Genomic DNA, 15,283 nt, shown 5'->3' on the forward strand with positions numbered 1-15,283 from the left:
TGCCTGCTTATCTATGCCTTATGTTGCCCTCTGTCCCCAACAGGTTGCTCTCTGAGGACATGTCTTCTTTCTCTCCCCCTGCCACTTACCCCACCAACCGTGCAGGGTGACATTCAATAAAACTCGTCAATGAAAATGCAGTGAAACATGCAGCAGTTTATTAGAGAGGAGTAAGTGGAGACCCTGCAGAGGGAGAGAGTGGGGGTATATCTCAAATCAAGCCGAGGCCAGGGCTGGGAGCAGAGAGGCTGTTATCCGACAATGTACCTTCCCACAGAGGCTCGGCACCCACAGGAGGGGAAGGAACTCTGCCCTGGACCTGGGGTGTCTGGGGCTGGGGCATGAGGACCTGGCGATGCGGAGAACTAAGCAGGAGGGCTGGGCTAGACGGGGACATCTGTGAGGGAGGGGCGAGGCGTCGGCTCAGAATTTGGCGTAGGTGCGCTGGCTGCTGGTGCTGCTGGTCTGGATGATTCTGGCTGAGGAAGAGGAGGCACTGCTGGCTCCCAAGCTCTGGCCCACAGGGACTTTGCTGGTGGTCTGGACGCTCTGACCCGTGCTCTGACCCCCACGGCTGGAGATGCTGGAGCCGCTGCCTCTGCCGTTGCGGCTGGCAGCTCCGGAGCCAATGGTGCTGGTGTTGTGAACCACAGCTGCAAGGAGACGACCTGTCAGCTCTCTGCCCATGGGGTGTTGGAAAGAGACAGGGGTGCAGAGAAGGTGGAGGGACTCAGGGCTGAGGGATGGGCAGTGACAGGCAGGTGCAGGGGTGTTGGAAGGTGAGGTGGCCGCAGGAGGTGGTGGCGAGCGAGCTCAGCTACAGCAGAGACATAATGAACGGCAGTGCATGCATTTTCTCTTCCCCCAGCTCCAGAGGTGGGAATGTGGGGATCAGCACCGCCTTCATTTATAGAGACCTATTCCTTGTCTAAGAGAAAGCTTGGGCCCTGCCACTCCATTCCAAGGTCAGTAGCTACGTGACCCCACTAGCAATGATACTAACCAACCTCAAAGGAAAAAAGTATGCAAGTTACTTACAGATGCACACAGAACTTTGACACTCCCCAGACATCCTGTTGCAGAAAGAGAAAGAAAAAACACAAGTTATGGAAACACAGAGCCCCTTACCACTCGAATGTACTGTTAAGAAACACCTCAAAAATTATCTAATCCAATCCTCTCTTTTTAAAAATGAGGAACATGAGGCTCAAATAGGGATGGAACCTATCCAAGGTCACACAGTGAATGCAGGTAAACCCCAGTGGTCGCCCGACAAGAAGTAGGACTCCCAATCCAGTGCTCTTTCCATGGCGCTTTCCACTGACTGTCCAGACAGTACAAATGTGAACTGCAGCAGCCTGGGCTAAAGTTAGACCTCAGAAGGAACTTCCTAAGCAATGGTGGAAAGCTAGGATAGGGAACCAGGGGAGAAGAGGTAAGCCTGAGGGTGAGGTGGATTTCATGATGCCTCAGTGGGAGGAGACTGGGAATTAATGAGATGCCCCGTTTGAACCCATGACCTCAGCTGCTCTGAAACATGTGACGCCAATGGCAGAGTGTGCTCTCAGCGTGCCACAGGAAGAGACCGGGAAGAGCAGGGCTGATCAAAACCAGAAACATGCAAAATTGACTGGTGTTTGCCCCTGGGGTCCACTGCATGCCTGTTTCGAGTGAAGCATTTACCTGCCCGAATTGTGGAAATTTAAAACAGGTTTGCATCCCTGAGCCTTAAAGGAGCTGGGGAAGGAGAAAGTGAAGTTTAACAAACATTTGTTGAGGCCCTCCTTTGTCCCCTGCTATGCTGTGGGGACCCCAGGGATACGACAGGGAAGGCAGGGGCCAGTGCAGCTAGGTGGAAGATCACTGTGGATGTGACCAGGCACACAAGACCCTGAGGAACCTGCTTCTCAGAGTGGCTTCCCCACCACAGCCAAGGTCTCCCGCCCACCTGCACTCCTCGCCCTCCAGCAGCTTGCGGTAGGTGGCGATCTCCACGTCCAGGGCCAGCTTCACGCTCATCAGCTCCTGGTAGTCACGCAGCAGCCGGGCCAGGTCATCCTTGGCCTGCTGCAGGGCCTCCCTGAGCCCCGCCAGCTTGGCCCGGGCATCCTTTAGCGCCGTTTCACCCCTTTTCTCGGCGTCAGTGATGGCCGTCTGCAGGTTACTGTTCTGGAGGAAGAAGAGGGAAGGGAAGCGTGCTGGATCTCTGGACCCACCTGGGCGTACGGAGGTGAGCACAGGTCCGCATCTGTGTGTCCCTCCCCAGCACTCCCCAACCCCATGACGCTGGAGAAGAGCATCCCATCTGGGAAGCGACTTTGAGAGAGGTTTCAAGTGGCCTCGGTTTGGGGGAGAAGAACTCAGGACTGAGGCAAGTGGCAGTGAGTGATGAGGTCAGAGGAGCCACCCTCAACTTCTCCCCTAACACCTGCCCTCTGTCCTTCACGCTGGGGGCCAGGAAACAGCAATGAACGAGACACAGCCCCGGAGCCCGGCGCCCTCCCAGGTGACAGGGAGAACAGGAGAGCAGGCATGTGAAAAGCGTAAGGCCATGACGTGGCATGGAAAGCACAGGGCTCCACGGAACCCAGAAGGGACGCTGGGGCAGGGAGGGCGGGGCTTGGCAGGAGGAAACGCGGGAGGGTGAGAGACTGCTGCGGAGACGGGAAAGGACGTTCTGGCTGCCACAGTGGGAGTGTTGAAAGGTTTGAGAACCAGTAGGCAGCTCGGTGCAATGAGCACAGGGGGAATGACAGGACCACCTAGGCCTTCCAGATTGTCACCCAGAGACCAGGGGGGCCGTCCCCAGTGGAGGACGGGTGTGCACTAAGACCCTCGTACGTTTGCGTGGGTGAAGGGCTAGGACATGACAGGGGTAGGGCCTGACCTCCCTTCACAGCCCCTCCAACTTTTCCCTCAAAATACCAGGCAGCAAGCCTAAGAGCTGGGGGGAGCATTCCGCAGAGTGTGGCCCACCCCAGGGACGCTGAGCCTGCCCTGCTCCTCTGCCAAGGGTACCTGCTTCCCGACGCTCTCGATCTCGGCCCGCAGCCTCTGGATCGTCCTGCTGAGCTCCGCGATCTCACTCTTGGTGCTCCTCAGGTCGTCGCTGTGCTTGCCGGCCGTGGTCTGCAGCTCCCCGAGCTGACAGGCGGGAGGAAGAGGAAACTGTCAACCAGGAACGCCAGAGGGGGCTCAAAAAAGAATATATGGGTTCTGGCCCTTCAGGACGATCTTTGGTATATGTTCAAAGTCCGGGTGCTGCTCAAGAACTTGCCATGGAAGGAAAGCACTGGAGATCAGTTGGGGAGCTTTTTCCAATCCAAAAAACAGGAAAGGCTGCTGCTTGTCCTACCTGGTTTGCTTTGCTTATCAACCTGCTTGGCTGATGATGAGGAAGATGAGGAGGAGGAGGGTGGTGGTGGTGGTGAGCAGGCCTCCACTTTGGGCCAAGGACGCAAGTGGGGGCCAAAGCCCAGCCTACACTCTCCTAGCCAAGCCCTGGCCCACATTGCCGCAGCTGTGCGAAGGCCACTTTTTCTAACCAGCACAAAGGCACTCTGTGGGCAGCTCTGGCCCTGGTGGTGACAGTAGTGATCTGTCAAGCTCTTTTCTTTAGTTTTATTTTATTTTTAATTGACACATAATAATTGTACATATTCACAGGGTGCAGCATGACGTTTCAATAGATGTACAGATTGTGTAGTGATCCAATCAGGGTCATTAGCTTTCCCGTCACCTCCATGCCAAGCTCTCACTGATCACCTGGACGCTTGGCCACATTTGTCTAGCCTGGAGGTCCTGGGGAGTCTGTGTTTCTGTGAGCCAGTTTTCAGAGGGTCCCTGGCTGTCCTTGAGGACAGCGTAGGGGTTTGGGACCTGGGTGGCTAAATTGGGCAGAAATGAAGGACCAAGAGAAAGCTGGTTCCTCCAGGGAGCCTGATTGACCCACCTTGGTCTGGTACAGCGCCTCGGCCTCCGCCTTGCTCCTCTGGGCGATCTCCTCGTACTGGGCCTTGACTTCGGCGATGATGCTATCCAGGTCCAGGTGCCGATTGTTGTCCATGGACAGGATGACAGACGTGTCATTGGATGCCGACAGCAGCTGGTTGTATTCCTGCAGACACAAAGCCAGTCCTGCTCACATCTAATGGGCAGGCCCCACCACGAACCCCCAAAGTGGGCTTTTCAGTAATGCCACTAAAACTGTGGTGACAAGGTGCAGGCAGAAACCCCAGCCAGCAGGCTAACGAAGGAAGAGGCATCTGTCCCAATCCTATCGCAGGGGCGTCCAGGCACCTTGGATGGGTGAGGAGACTTGGAGAATGTTACCCATAGGTGCTGGCACAGATGGGGGACACAGATGTGGGGGACACAGAAAAGCGGGAAAGAAAAAGAGAGGGGAGTTAGGATATTTGACAGATGGATGGTTTCAGAGATCTCAGAATCTGAGTGGATGGCGTGGTAATCAGCGTGAGGAACAAAGCAGAGTGAAAGGAGGCTTGAGATCAGTCACATCTTAAGCACATGACGGGATGGAGCAGGGCCTTACTGCCTCAAAGAGGGGCCTCAGGAAGTTGATCTCGTCCGTCAGACTCTGCACTTTGACCTCCAGGTCCACTTTGGCCATGTAGGAAGTGTCCACTTCCTAGGAAGGGAAAACCCAGACCAGCAATTAGCACATCCTCATCTGTTTAAAATACGTACTTGTCAACAATTACAATTGCTATGAAGGGAAATGGAAAACATTGTTACCCTGGTCATTAGACTACTTGGGGTAAGAGTGACTTGAAAATGGGACTCAGGGATTACAGAGAGTTCTCGTGTATGATGCCAATGCCTCCCTGCAGCAAGAAAAGTGGCAATTGTATCCCAAAGAGCTCAAAGCGAATTGGCCACTGTTCAGCCCTTGTAGTCTCAGGAAGCAGCTTGGTCACAGGGAAAAAAAAAAAAGATAGCAAGATTTTTGCCTGGAAAGAGATAAGGCACCCAGTGACAGGGACCTGCAAGGGCTCATGTGTGCCCCCGTCCACAGCCTGGGGCAGGTTCTGCCAAGAGCCGTCTCAGGCTCAGGAGACTGTCCATGTCTCACCCTCTCCCCATCACTTCTCACTCCCATCACCCAGGCCCCTCTGGCACTAGTCTAATGATAAGGGAAGCAGAGTGTGACATTTGAGAAGAGATCAGGCTGGCGGCGCTAAGAAAGTTCTGGGAAGACCCCCAAGCACAATGGGAAGTTGGCCTTCCCCCTGCTGAGCACCGTCCAACCCGGCCTTGGCCACACCCAGCCCCAGCCCCAGACCCCACCCAGCCCCAGTCCTTGCCCACCTTCTTGAGAAGCACAAAGTCATTCTCAGCCGCTGTGCGCTTGTTCACCTCTTCCTCATACCTGCGGGAGGAGCAACCTGCTCAGCCGCAGCCGTGCGACAGGGCTGTGCTGGGCGAGGGCCCTGGCCGGCCCCAACGCTGCCCTCTGCTCTAGGCTGAGGATCCCAGGGTTGAACCGAGCAGAAATCTCTCTCTCAGGAAGAGAGACCCACAGAGCCCCGAGTCCTCCCAGCCCTGCCCAGCACTAGCACAGAAGTTCAGGACATGGCTGATGGTCCCACAACGGGCAAGAGCCTGCCCTCCTCCAGGCCAGAGGGACCGAATGGAAGGCAGCTTCATCATGCCCAGTCCTCTGATTTGCCCCCACACCCCTGCCGTCCCCACAATGAGGCTTCCCCACCCCCAGCTCCAGGCTGCCTCTGTGTTCCTCAGTCAGCACTGCAGCCCCACAGGGCCCGCAACTCCTGGAGAGAACCCTGGGCTTCTCTCTCCGGCCCCTCCCGCGGTCCAGGCCCTGACGGGGCCCATCTCTGCTGCTGCTGCCCCCGGCTGAGGCAGTCTGCTACCCTAGACAGCCGGCCACGTGTGCCCAGCGGCCACCCCAGCACCTAGCACAGGGCCGGGCACAGAGCAGGCACTCAATACACTTTCTTGTTATGGCCACTGTAGTTAATGTAATTTAATAATGATGAAATGATTATTAGTAGCAATCTATTTGGTTGCTGAAGCTTTCATTAATATTAATTAATTAATAATAACATATCACGACTTGCCAGGCACCGTTTGAAATGCTCAGCGTATATTAAATTATTTAACACTCACGACAAACCTCCGAGGTAGGTACAATTCTCATCATCCCCATTTTACAAATAAGGAAACTGAGGCACAGAATGGTTAGATAAATCGCCTATGGTTGTGCAGCTGGAGAGTGACATAGTCAAGCCTGCACCCGGCAGCCTGGCTCCGGAGCTGGCACTCGTACGCCGCGGTGCGCGGCAGGTGCTCCAGCGAGCCCCTTGTGCTCCTCCCTCACTCACTGCCCCGGCTCCCTGCCCAAGGCCCACGGAGGCCAATCGGCCTCACACCCTTGGCACCTAAGCCTCGGCTCGCTCACAGCGCTTCTCACCTCCTCCTGTACTCCTCCATGAGCGCTTGCATGGTGCCCAGCTCCCCGTCCAGCCGGCCCCGCTCCGTCAGCAGCCTGTCCAGGTGGGCCTGCAGGCAGCCAATGTAGGACTCAAACAAGGGCTGCAGGTCATCGGCTCTGGCGTTGGAGGTGGCTGTCTGCTGCTGCAGGAGGCACCACTTGGTCTCCAGCACCTTGTTCTGCTGCTCCAGGAACCGCACCTGTGATCAACCATGGAGGAGAGGTTGTGGCCTGCCCAGCCCCAGCCCAGGAGCAGGCCTGCCCCCCAAACCCAGGCCTCCTCACCTGGGGGGCCCAGGGGTTCTCAGGACCGCGGCCCCTCCCCCACCATGGGCACTCACCTTGTCGATGAAGGAGGCAAACTTGTTGTTGAGGGTCTTGATCTGCTCCTTCTCCTGGGTCTTCACTTCCCCGATCTGGGGGTCGATCCCCACGTTCAGGGGCTGAAGGAGGCTCTGGTTGATGGTCACCTCCTGGATGCCAAGGGGAAAGCTCCCCGAAGCCCCAAGGCCCCTAGCTCCACCAGGTGCTCCTCCAAAGCTGCCCGGTCTCCCCCCAACACTGAAGGAGCCTCCTCCAAAGCCACTTCTCGTGCCTCTTCCTCCAGCCCCACACAGGCTGCCCCCAAAGGCACCCGAACAGCCCCATGTCGCACCCCCAGCCTGGGTGGCACCTCCAGCCACACTCAGCGAGATCTTCTTGCTGCCCCCAAGGCTGTACAGGCTCCTGCTGCCAAAGGTGCCCCCCATCATAGCACAGGCCAAGGAGGCACTGCCTCCCCCAGAGCGAGGGGCAGGCTGCGAGTTGGTGGAGCCGCTGCGGCTCTGGCCAGACACCACCATGGCAGAGCGGCCACTGGATCCCTGGGTGGCCTGGGAGGCCCTGCTGGACTTCTGGCTCATCATTTTCTGTGGATGCAGGAAGATGTCCTGGTTCAGAAAGCCTCGGAGGAAAGAGCACCTTCTGGCACAGGGAGAGAGGTGGCCCCTTTTATAGGCCCCAGAGCATTGGTCCATTAATTTGATGATCTCCTGAGCTTGATTTCCTAGCCAAAATAGGTCAATCCCTGAAATCCCAAAAACACCTTGGCCCTAATCCTAGAGTCACCAGTTGCTTTGATTTCTCCGACATTAGTCTTGTTTTTCCCTCACCAGATCCAAGGCAGAAAAATACTTAGGCTCCCCTTTGAGGGATGGGCTGCTTCCTACTGGGACCCAACCCCAAACTTCATGGCATCTGCTATAATTAGGTGATTTTCCACGCTCTTCCCATCTCCAGTCACCTGGGTCATTGGCTTCTGTCAGTCAGATCCCAGCTCTTAAGAAATAAGAAGCTCACAGGAGACTCTGTCTTGGGTAATTATGCAGAGTGTGGTCCTCCTGAGAAAAAGCACCATCAACTCTCCTGGGAACCACACCCACTGTGGTGGGACCTCAGGATGCTGGGGTCACCCAGTGTATAAGGTAAATCTTTTGCTCCTTCTCCAGAGCAAATAACCCTCCTGACCTCTGGACAATGCCCAGCCGGCTAGGACAGGACTCTCCACCCTGTATAAGGGGCTTTAACCCAACCGCCTCATGCCTGGGTGGTACAGAGTGATGCCTAACCCCCACCCAGACCATCAAATGAATGCCCTGCACGTTCTAGGGCTCTCGCCAAAAACTTAAAGCCCTCATGCTGGACTGACTGGGCACATGGACTTTTGCAGAGGAAAACAAAAGGAGAAGGGGAAGCTAGGATGTCCCACTAACTCTTGCGTTTCCACCTCTTCATCTGCCTCCTGTTCCAAGCTCAGCACAGGGCCCCAAGCATGGGCACTCTGGACAAGGAATGGAAAGATAAACATATTAATTACAATTTCCAGGAACATTCTTTTAGGACCTGTTTCTCTGTCCTGCCAGGGTCATTTGTCATGCCCAACTTGAGTGCATTAGAAAAGCAGCTGACTCCTGGTTATTCAATAATTGGTGGGACAAGAGGCTTCAGAGGCATGGAACAGACACTCAGCCAGGCTTGGGGCCACCCCCACACACGCTCACTAGTCCTCAGCCTCTGGGTGCCAGGTCCCCAACACCCAAGCCCTGCTGCCAGCCTGGACCCTTCTTCCATTGGCAATCTGGCACCCACTGGAGGGGGAAGAGGCAGAGAACAAAGAGCAAGTGGAGGACCTGCTCAACCCCCATACCATGGTGCAGGTAAGAGCAGGAAAACCACACAGATAATGAAGCCATGGGGAGCCCTCTGTGCTCCCATCTCCTGGGACCACAGTGAGGACAGAGTGTTGCATCTCGCTGACCATGTCTTAGGCTAGATGTTTGGGAGAACTTTCTACAGAGGAAGCAGACTCTGAGAGGGCATGCTAAGGAGGGCTTTGCAATCTCACTCTTTACAGACTTAATGAAAAATCAAACCATATGGGTGACAGCAACCAGACCCTCTGGCAGGGGGCTGTTTTAGCTTGCAGATGTGAGAAGCAGTTCAGAATCAGATGCCATCAGAAAGCATGGCTGTCTGCACATAGCTGCAGATACAAGGAGTCCTGAGGACACATGGAACCATAACATGTTCATGAAATCGCAAAAACTTTAGTGTGCCCATAGTACAGGATTTGAGGAAGGGGATGTGGGCAATGAGGCTGGAGAGGTCAGTAAGGTTGGGGCCAGGAGGGACCTGGTCTGCATGCCAGGAGTTTGGACTTTACCAGCAGGCACTGGGAAGCCACTGAAAGAATTTTGAGAGAGGAATGACACCATCTGATCTGCGTTTTAGGAAGAACACTTGGATTCAGGCTGTAAAACGGCTTAGAGAGAGGCTCTTTGAACTTTGTTGGAAAAGAGTTATTTAAATCCAGGAGAACTTAGAAAAGGGGATGTTATCTATTCCCCAAGCTACCAGCTAGTCTTAGCACCTTCTCAAACTTGGCAACATGTTGGAAAGATATTGGTGCCTGATCTTATGTTTAGAGATTCTGATTTCATTGGTCTAGGGTTCAGCCTGGGCATCAGAAACTCTGAAAGCTCCACAGATGATTCTTCTGTGTGTCAAAGTTGGAAGCCAGAATGTTCAGGATTCAAAGAAGTGAAATTGCTTTTGGTGGGCAGTGGGGGTGGTAGGGAGGGACTACGGAAAGGAAATGGACACAGCTATGGCTCATCCACTCATTTCCAAACCCAAGGTGAATGCCTTCCAATGCCCAGATGCAGCTTGGGCGTGGGGGAAAGTCAGGAGACCCAGCCCTTGTGCTTAAAGGCTTTTAATCCAACAGGTGAAACAAGACGTACACACCAGGGCAGCACAGGGTCCCATGTGACAAACTGTGGTCAGACAGCAAGAGAAGAGGACCAGGCTCAGTGAGGGCCACAGGGGTTAGGAAAGCCCCCACAGGGCAGGAGAGACCCAAACACTTGCCCTTACTGGATGGATGTGGGGCAGTGGTGTAGGAGGGAGAAGATTGTGTTCTTCCTCTTTCTACAAGGCAAACAGCACCCGGACAAGCAATTAGCTTGGAAAAGATGACTTCAGATGAGGCTGATGAGGGCCACACCTAATTTCTATGTGCCTTTCTGCACGTTAGATAAAGGTGCCACCTCCCCCCAGGAAGAAGCCGCCCCAAAAGTGGAGAACTTGGCTAGCAGAGGGTGGGGCAGATCTGTTTCCACTCACCCCTCAGGTGGAATCTCTCTGTAGTAAAACTACACAAATATGTGCCATGGCCTGGTGGGAATTAGTCAGAACACTTGAGAAGTGGCATCACTTACTTGTTGCAGAGAGTTTGTCATAACCAGGTAGACTGTGCCTTCTAACTATGTACTAGCCACAGGGACTTGGCACTGACTTTGCAATGCAGACTGCTACACAGTCATGCTGTGGTATTTCCCAAGGACAAGGGGTTGTGCATTGTATAAAGATTCCAGCCCATATCCTTTCACACCCAATACCTGTTGAGTATTGGATGCGGGAGGAAGGTGGGGAAGAAGGTGCAGAAAGGTGAGGTGCAGCCACTTCATAGAGAACTCCCTATCTGATGAGAGCAGCAGGAGGCACGGCCAGAAGGCACGCCACTGAGAGACAGCCACAGAGACCCTGGGTTTGCTTCAGGAGCGTCAGAGCACGTACTGAATATAAATTTGTGGAGATAGGCACCCCCTCCCACCATGAGACCTCAGGGACCAGCAAGGCCTTACTAGGGACACATTATGACAGACTAACTATCTCGTTTTCAGAAGGGGCAGCTCACGTGGTAGACCAGAGGATGCTGTAGATGTAGGGGACAGGGTCCCAGCAAGATGCCGGCAGGGCTGCTCATGAGAAGACGGAGCAGCACCCGGAAGGGACACAGCAAATCAGACACATCCGTGTCCAGCTGAGCCCCATACTCTGAGCTGGATAGTTTTTTTCCCAAGCCAAAATGTATCCAGCTTTATTAAAGATACTTTTCATAAACAAGTATGGTATTTCAGGCAGGACAGGGACAGATGATTATTTAGAGTGTCAGGGCCCCTGAAGGGATGTCCATCCTCAGCCCTCACTCGTTCACATTATTTAGTATCTACTCTGAGCCCAGAACTGCCAGGTTCTGGGGTCACAAAGACAAAGAAGAGCTGGTCCTGCTCCCACAGAGGTCACAGTAATGAGGGTGAGAGACGTGTCAACACAAAAGTGCAAGGCACACTGCTGAGTGCGAACATGGAGGTTTGTGCAAGGCCTGGTGGTGACACGGACAGGGGTATGCAGCTCTGCTGGTGGGGCAGGGGGAGTGCAGACAGGGAAACTGATCAGCGCGGGCTTCACAGAGCAGGACATGTCAAAGCCAAATGAAGGTGGGGAAAAGTATTCCCGCCAAAGGGAAGCATGTGCAAAGGACGCAAGGCTTGGAAGAGCTCAAAGCGTTTAAGAAAATGTAAGCGGTTTCCTCTAGCTGGAACAGGCAGTGCAGAAGGAGGTATGGTGTTTGGAGATAAAGTTGGAGAGTTAGGCAGGGCCCTATCTGGAAGGCCTTATGGTCACATGAAGGTGTCAGGTTGTGATCTCAGGAGGTAGGAAGCATTGAAGAGCTTGATGGGGCTATAGCATAGTAAGGCTTGTGTTTGAAATGTAATCTAGTGTCCTCAAAGTCCTCCAACCCTCCAGGGTCTCCGTTCCTTTAATGCTCAGCCAAACGCTCAGGCCCTATCCTAGTCTTGCAGGGAGTTCGGTGCCCTCCTCCACTCCCCGTGCCCATGGATCCCTGAGCCAGACACTAACTCCCCTGTCAGCCTGTCTCACAGCTGCTTTCTGCCTGTGGCTTCCAGACCCCAGGACCACCATCCCACCCCAGCCCAGTCTGGCCCAGAGTGGGCCCCACCCCCTTCCTCCTCGCCCTTCCTCTTCTCTTCTTGGTGCAGCTCTGGCCCCTCTCTCCTGGATCCCCTTTGAAAATTCAAAATCCCTCTAACATAGGCAGGTAATGAATGCCCCCAGTTTGCTTTACCCTCTCCAGACTACCATGGGGGGAGAGGCGAGGAGAGGGTCTCACCTTTCAAAAGCTAAGAAGCCCATCAGTGTATTTTTCAGAACAAAGAGCCATACCACCACACACCTATTAGAACAGCTAGAATAGAAAGACTGACAATACCAGGCACTCTTGAGGGTGCAGTATGACTAGAACCCTACACACTGCTGATAAGAATGCAAAATGGCACAACAACTCCTAAAAACAGTTTGGTAATTTTTTATAAAGTTAAACACACTTATACCGTATAACCAGAAATCCCACCCTGGGTATTTACGCTAGAGAAGTGAAGACTTATGTTCATATGACAACCTGTCCTTGAATGCTTATAGCAGCTCCATTCGTAATCACCAAAAACTGGTAGCATCCCAAGTGTCCTTCAAGAGGTGAAGAGATAAACAAGCCATAGTACAGTACATAGATACAACGGAACACTCCTAACAATAAAATGAGCAAACTATTGGTACACACAACTGGGATATATCTCAAAGGCATTATGCTGAGTAAAAGAGGTCAATCTCGAAAAGTTACCTACTGTGTGACTTATTTATAAGAAATTCTCAAAAAGACAAAACTATAGTGACAGAAAACAGATCCATGGTCACCATGGGTTAGGTGTGGAAGGAGTATATGACTATAAAAGAATAGCCCGAGGGAGTTTGGGGGAGTGATGAAACTGTAAACTGATGTGGTAGTGGTTACATGAATTACACATGCATAACTATTAAAATTTATAGAACTGTGTGTCCAAAGAGCCCATTTTAATTTATGATGATAATTTTAAAAATATAGACAAGGGACAGAGGGAAGTGTTAAACAATATCACAGGGTGGGGAGGAGGGAACACTAACTTAGAAGGATACTAACTCCACAAGACCAGGTTTCTTCAACAAACAAATTATAAGGAATGAAAAAGAGTGATGGGAATCCACACATTGCAACCAATTGCAGTGAATGAATATTATCTAGACCATGATGCAAACAAGCGATTTTAGTGAAAACATTCTTGAGATATTAGGGAAATTGCAAAATATTTGACAAGATATTTGATCATATTAAAGAATTAATGTTTGCCTGTTAAGGGTGATAATGTTATTATAGTTATATTATTTAAGGAGTCTTTATCTTTTACAGAAACTTAGAAAAATATTTATGAATGAAATGACATGATCCGGGGATTTCTTTCAATATAATCTGGAAAGAAGGTTGGAGGAGTAGAGATGAAACAAGATAACAAGTTGCTTGTTGAGCTGGGTGATGGGTACAGAAGTGTTCATTACACTCTTCTCTCTACTTTTATGTTTATTGTACATTTTCTAGAATAAGAAAGTTTTTAACAAGCCACCTCCCCTGAGATTAATTATGACACTTTTCTTCCCTATGATAAATAAGCAGTTTTTGCTTTATATAGCAATTTTTCTTTCCAGTACACCCAAGTGAGTACATCTTTGCCTGTAGGTCAAATGTATAAGTGGCTTGAACCTTGTAAGAGTAACAAGTAAGCTTGATGGCAGGATCAGAATCTAAAAATAATTTGATATTTAGAGCTTGAGCCTAAAATTATAAGAAAGATGTAACAGAGATTAATGTAAAACCCTACACGTGTATTCAAACAAAATACCTGTATAGTTCACCATGGGGAGACACAGTTTCACAACAGCTTGTATAAAATGGTGCCAGCTTGGGGTGAGTCAGCAGTGGAAAGCGGCTGCCAAGATCACCTGCAAAGTTGGAGGATGTGCAAAGAGAAGCCCTGTGCCCACCCCTCTCCTGAACCAGTCGGGTTCCACCTGGATGGGTGGGTTCTGGGCACTGAGAGGATGCCTACAGGAGAGCGCTCACGAGGGCTCGAGGCACCCCAAAGCTGAGAGGAATGGATGTGTTCCACCTGAAGGAGGAATCTGATAAAGGGGGAAACTGTCCCTAAACTTTTGTAGACTGTCCTGCAACAAGGGGATGTTGCTCCCTATGGCCCCAGAGGAAAAACCTCGGACCAATGAGCAGAGTTTACAAGGGAAGACTCAGGTTACCATCCTCTATGAGAGGGAGAAGGGTTACGCACTGCAGCAAGTGGGCTGCCATTGTGGACTGTGTTTTAGAGAGGACACAGATATATAAATGGGGGCTCCTCTCTTTGGCTTCTGAAGTCATTTCCAGCCCTGAGAGTTTTATTCCTCAGAAATCAATTAGCAGTGATAACCTTAGTAATGATGGTGATATCTCCCATCTTGTTCTAAGAGCTGTGCCAAGCTCTAGCATGCATCGTGTTATTTAATCAGCCCATCAGTCAAGAAGTGCTTACTGAGTACACATTTTCTGTCCAGTATTGTGTGACACAAAAACACTATATTACACTTTCCTTAAAGAATTTATAATTATAAAGAATTTGTAATTTGCTAATCAAAATTTGCATATATGTAGTACAATATCAGTATGAACATCTTTTGTTTTATAAAGAGCTTTTTATATATATTACTTTGTGTATTCTTTAGCACATCCCTGAGAGGAAGATATTTTTATTATCACATTAATGAGTAACAATAGATAATATTTTAAATCACTCTCTTTCTTTTGGAGTGCCCAGTTTCTAATGTTGCTCAATATGGACCTAGCCTCAATCAACAGAAGACTAGATTTTTAATTTTCTTTATTTTTATATCTCTTTCATCCCAATAAGGGAGTTAACTTAAAAATAATAATCCACATTAGAATAGGAAGTAAAATTCCGATCACCAATGGCAAATACACTCCAGCAGCAGAGGCAGAAAGAAAAACACGCCAATATGCATAAGTTTTATTATCCATAAAGACTTTGAGAGAGATGCAAATTTCTTTGGTCTTGGTTTTGTGGGGAACATGACAAATGAACAGTCTGGGACTATTTCATAGTTGGGCTTTGGACAAAATGTTTACTTGATCTTAGACAGGAAGTCTGTTGAGCCCAAATGCAAATAATTAGAACTGAATCGGGGTTGAGGGAAAGTTGAGTTTGAAGGGAGTGATGGTAATGTCAGCCTCCTGAAATAGAGTCGACCCCAGGCACCTGGACTGGGCTTCAGCACCATGGACAGGGCACTGCTCCATGGGTGGGGTATAGACTCAAAGCCCTCTGAATAAAGTAACCCCCACCATCAAAGACCAGAAACACACTACACACACACACACACACACACACACACACACATATTCTATAATGGAGAAACAAAACTACACAGGTGTTTTTAATATAGCATGGAAATTTCAAGCATGAATTCTGGAGCCCAACTACCCATGTTCAAACCCTGGCTCTACCACTTGCTAACCGACCTGTGGATGAG

At 51.1% G+C, this 15,283-nt stretch overlaps 1 protein-coding gene across 1 annotated transcript; it reads right to left on the minus strand.

Moving 5' to 3' along the window:
* Positions 1 to 423: 423 nt before the first annotated feature.
* Positions 424 to 7,377, minus strand: LOC138397284 (keratin, type II cytoskeletal 2 oral-like). The gene is made up of 9 exons (XM_069491229.1): positions 6,817 to 7,377; positions 6,455 to 6,675; positions 5,329 to 5,389; positions 4,553 to 4,648; positions 3,953 to 4,117; positions 3,019 to 3,144; positions 1,949 to 2,169; positions 1,039 to 1,073; positions 424 to 653 (listed from the first exon to the last, which is right to left on the minus strand). Exons 1-9 carry the CDS (start codon positions 7,375 to 7,377, stop codon positions 424 to 426), a joined length of 1,716 nt encoding a protein of 571 aa, XP_069347330.1.
* Between the last annotated feature and the right edge of the window lie 7,906 nt (positions 7,378 to 15,283).

Source organism: Eulemur rufifrons, chromosome 16 (genome assembly GCF_041146395.1).
Source record: "Eulemur rufifrons isolate Redbay chromosome 16, OSU_ERuf_1, whole genome shotgun sequence".
NCBI lineage: Eukaryota > Metazoa > Chordata > Mammalia > Primates > Lemuridae > Eulemur > Eulemur rufifrons.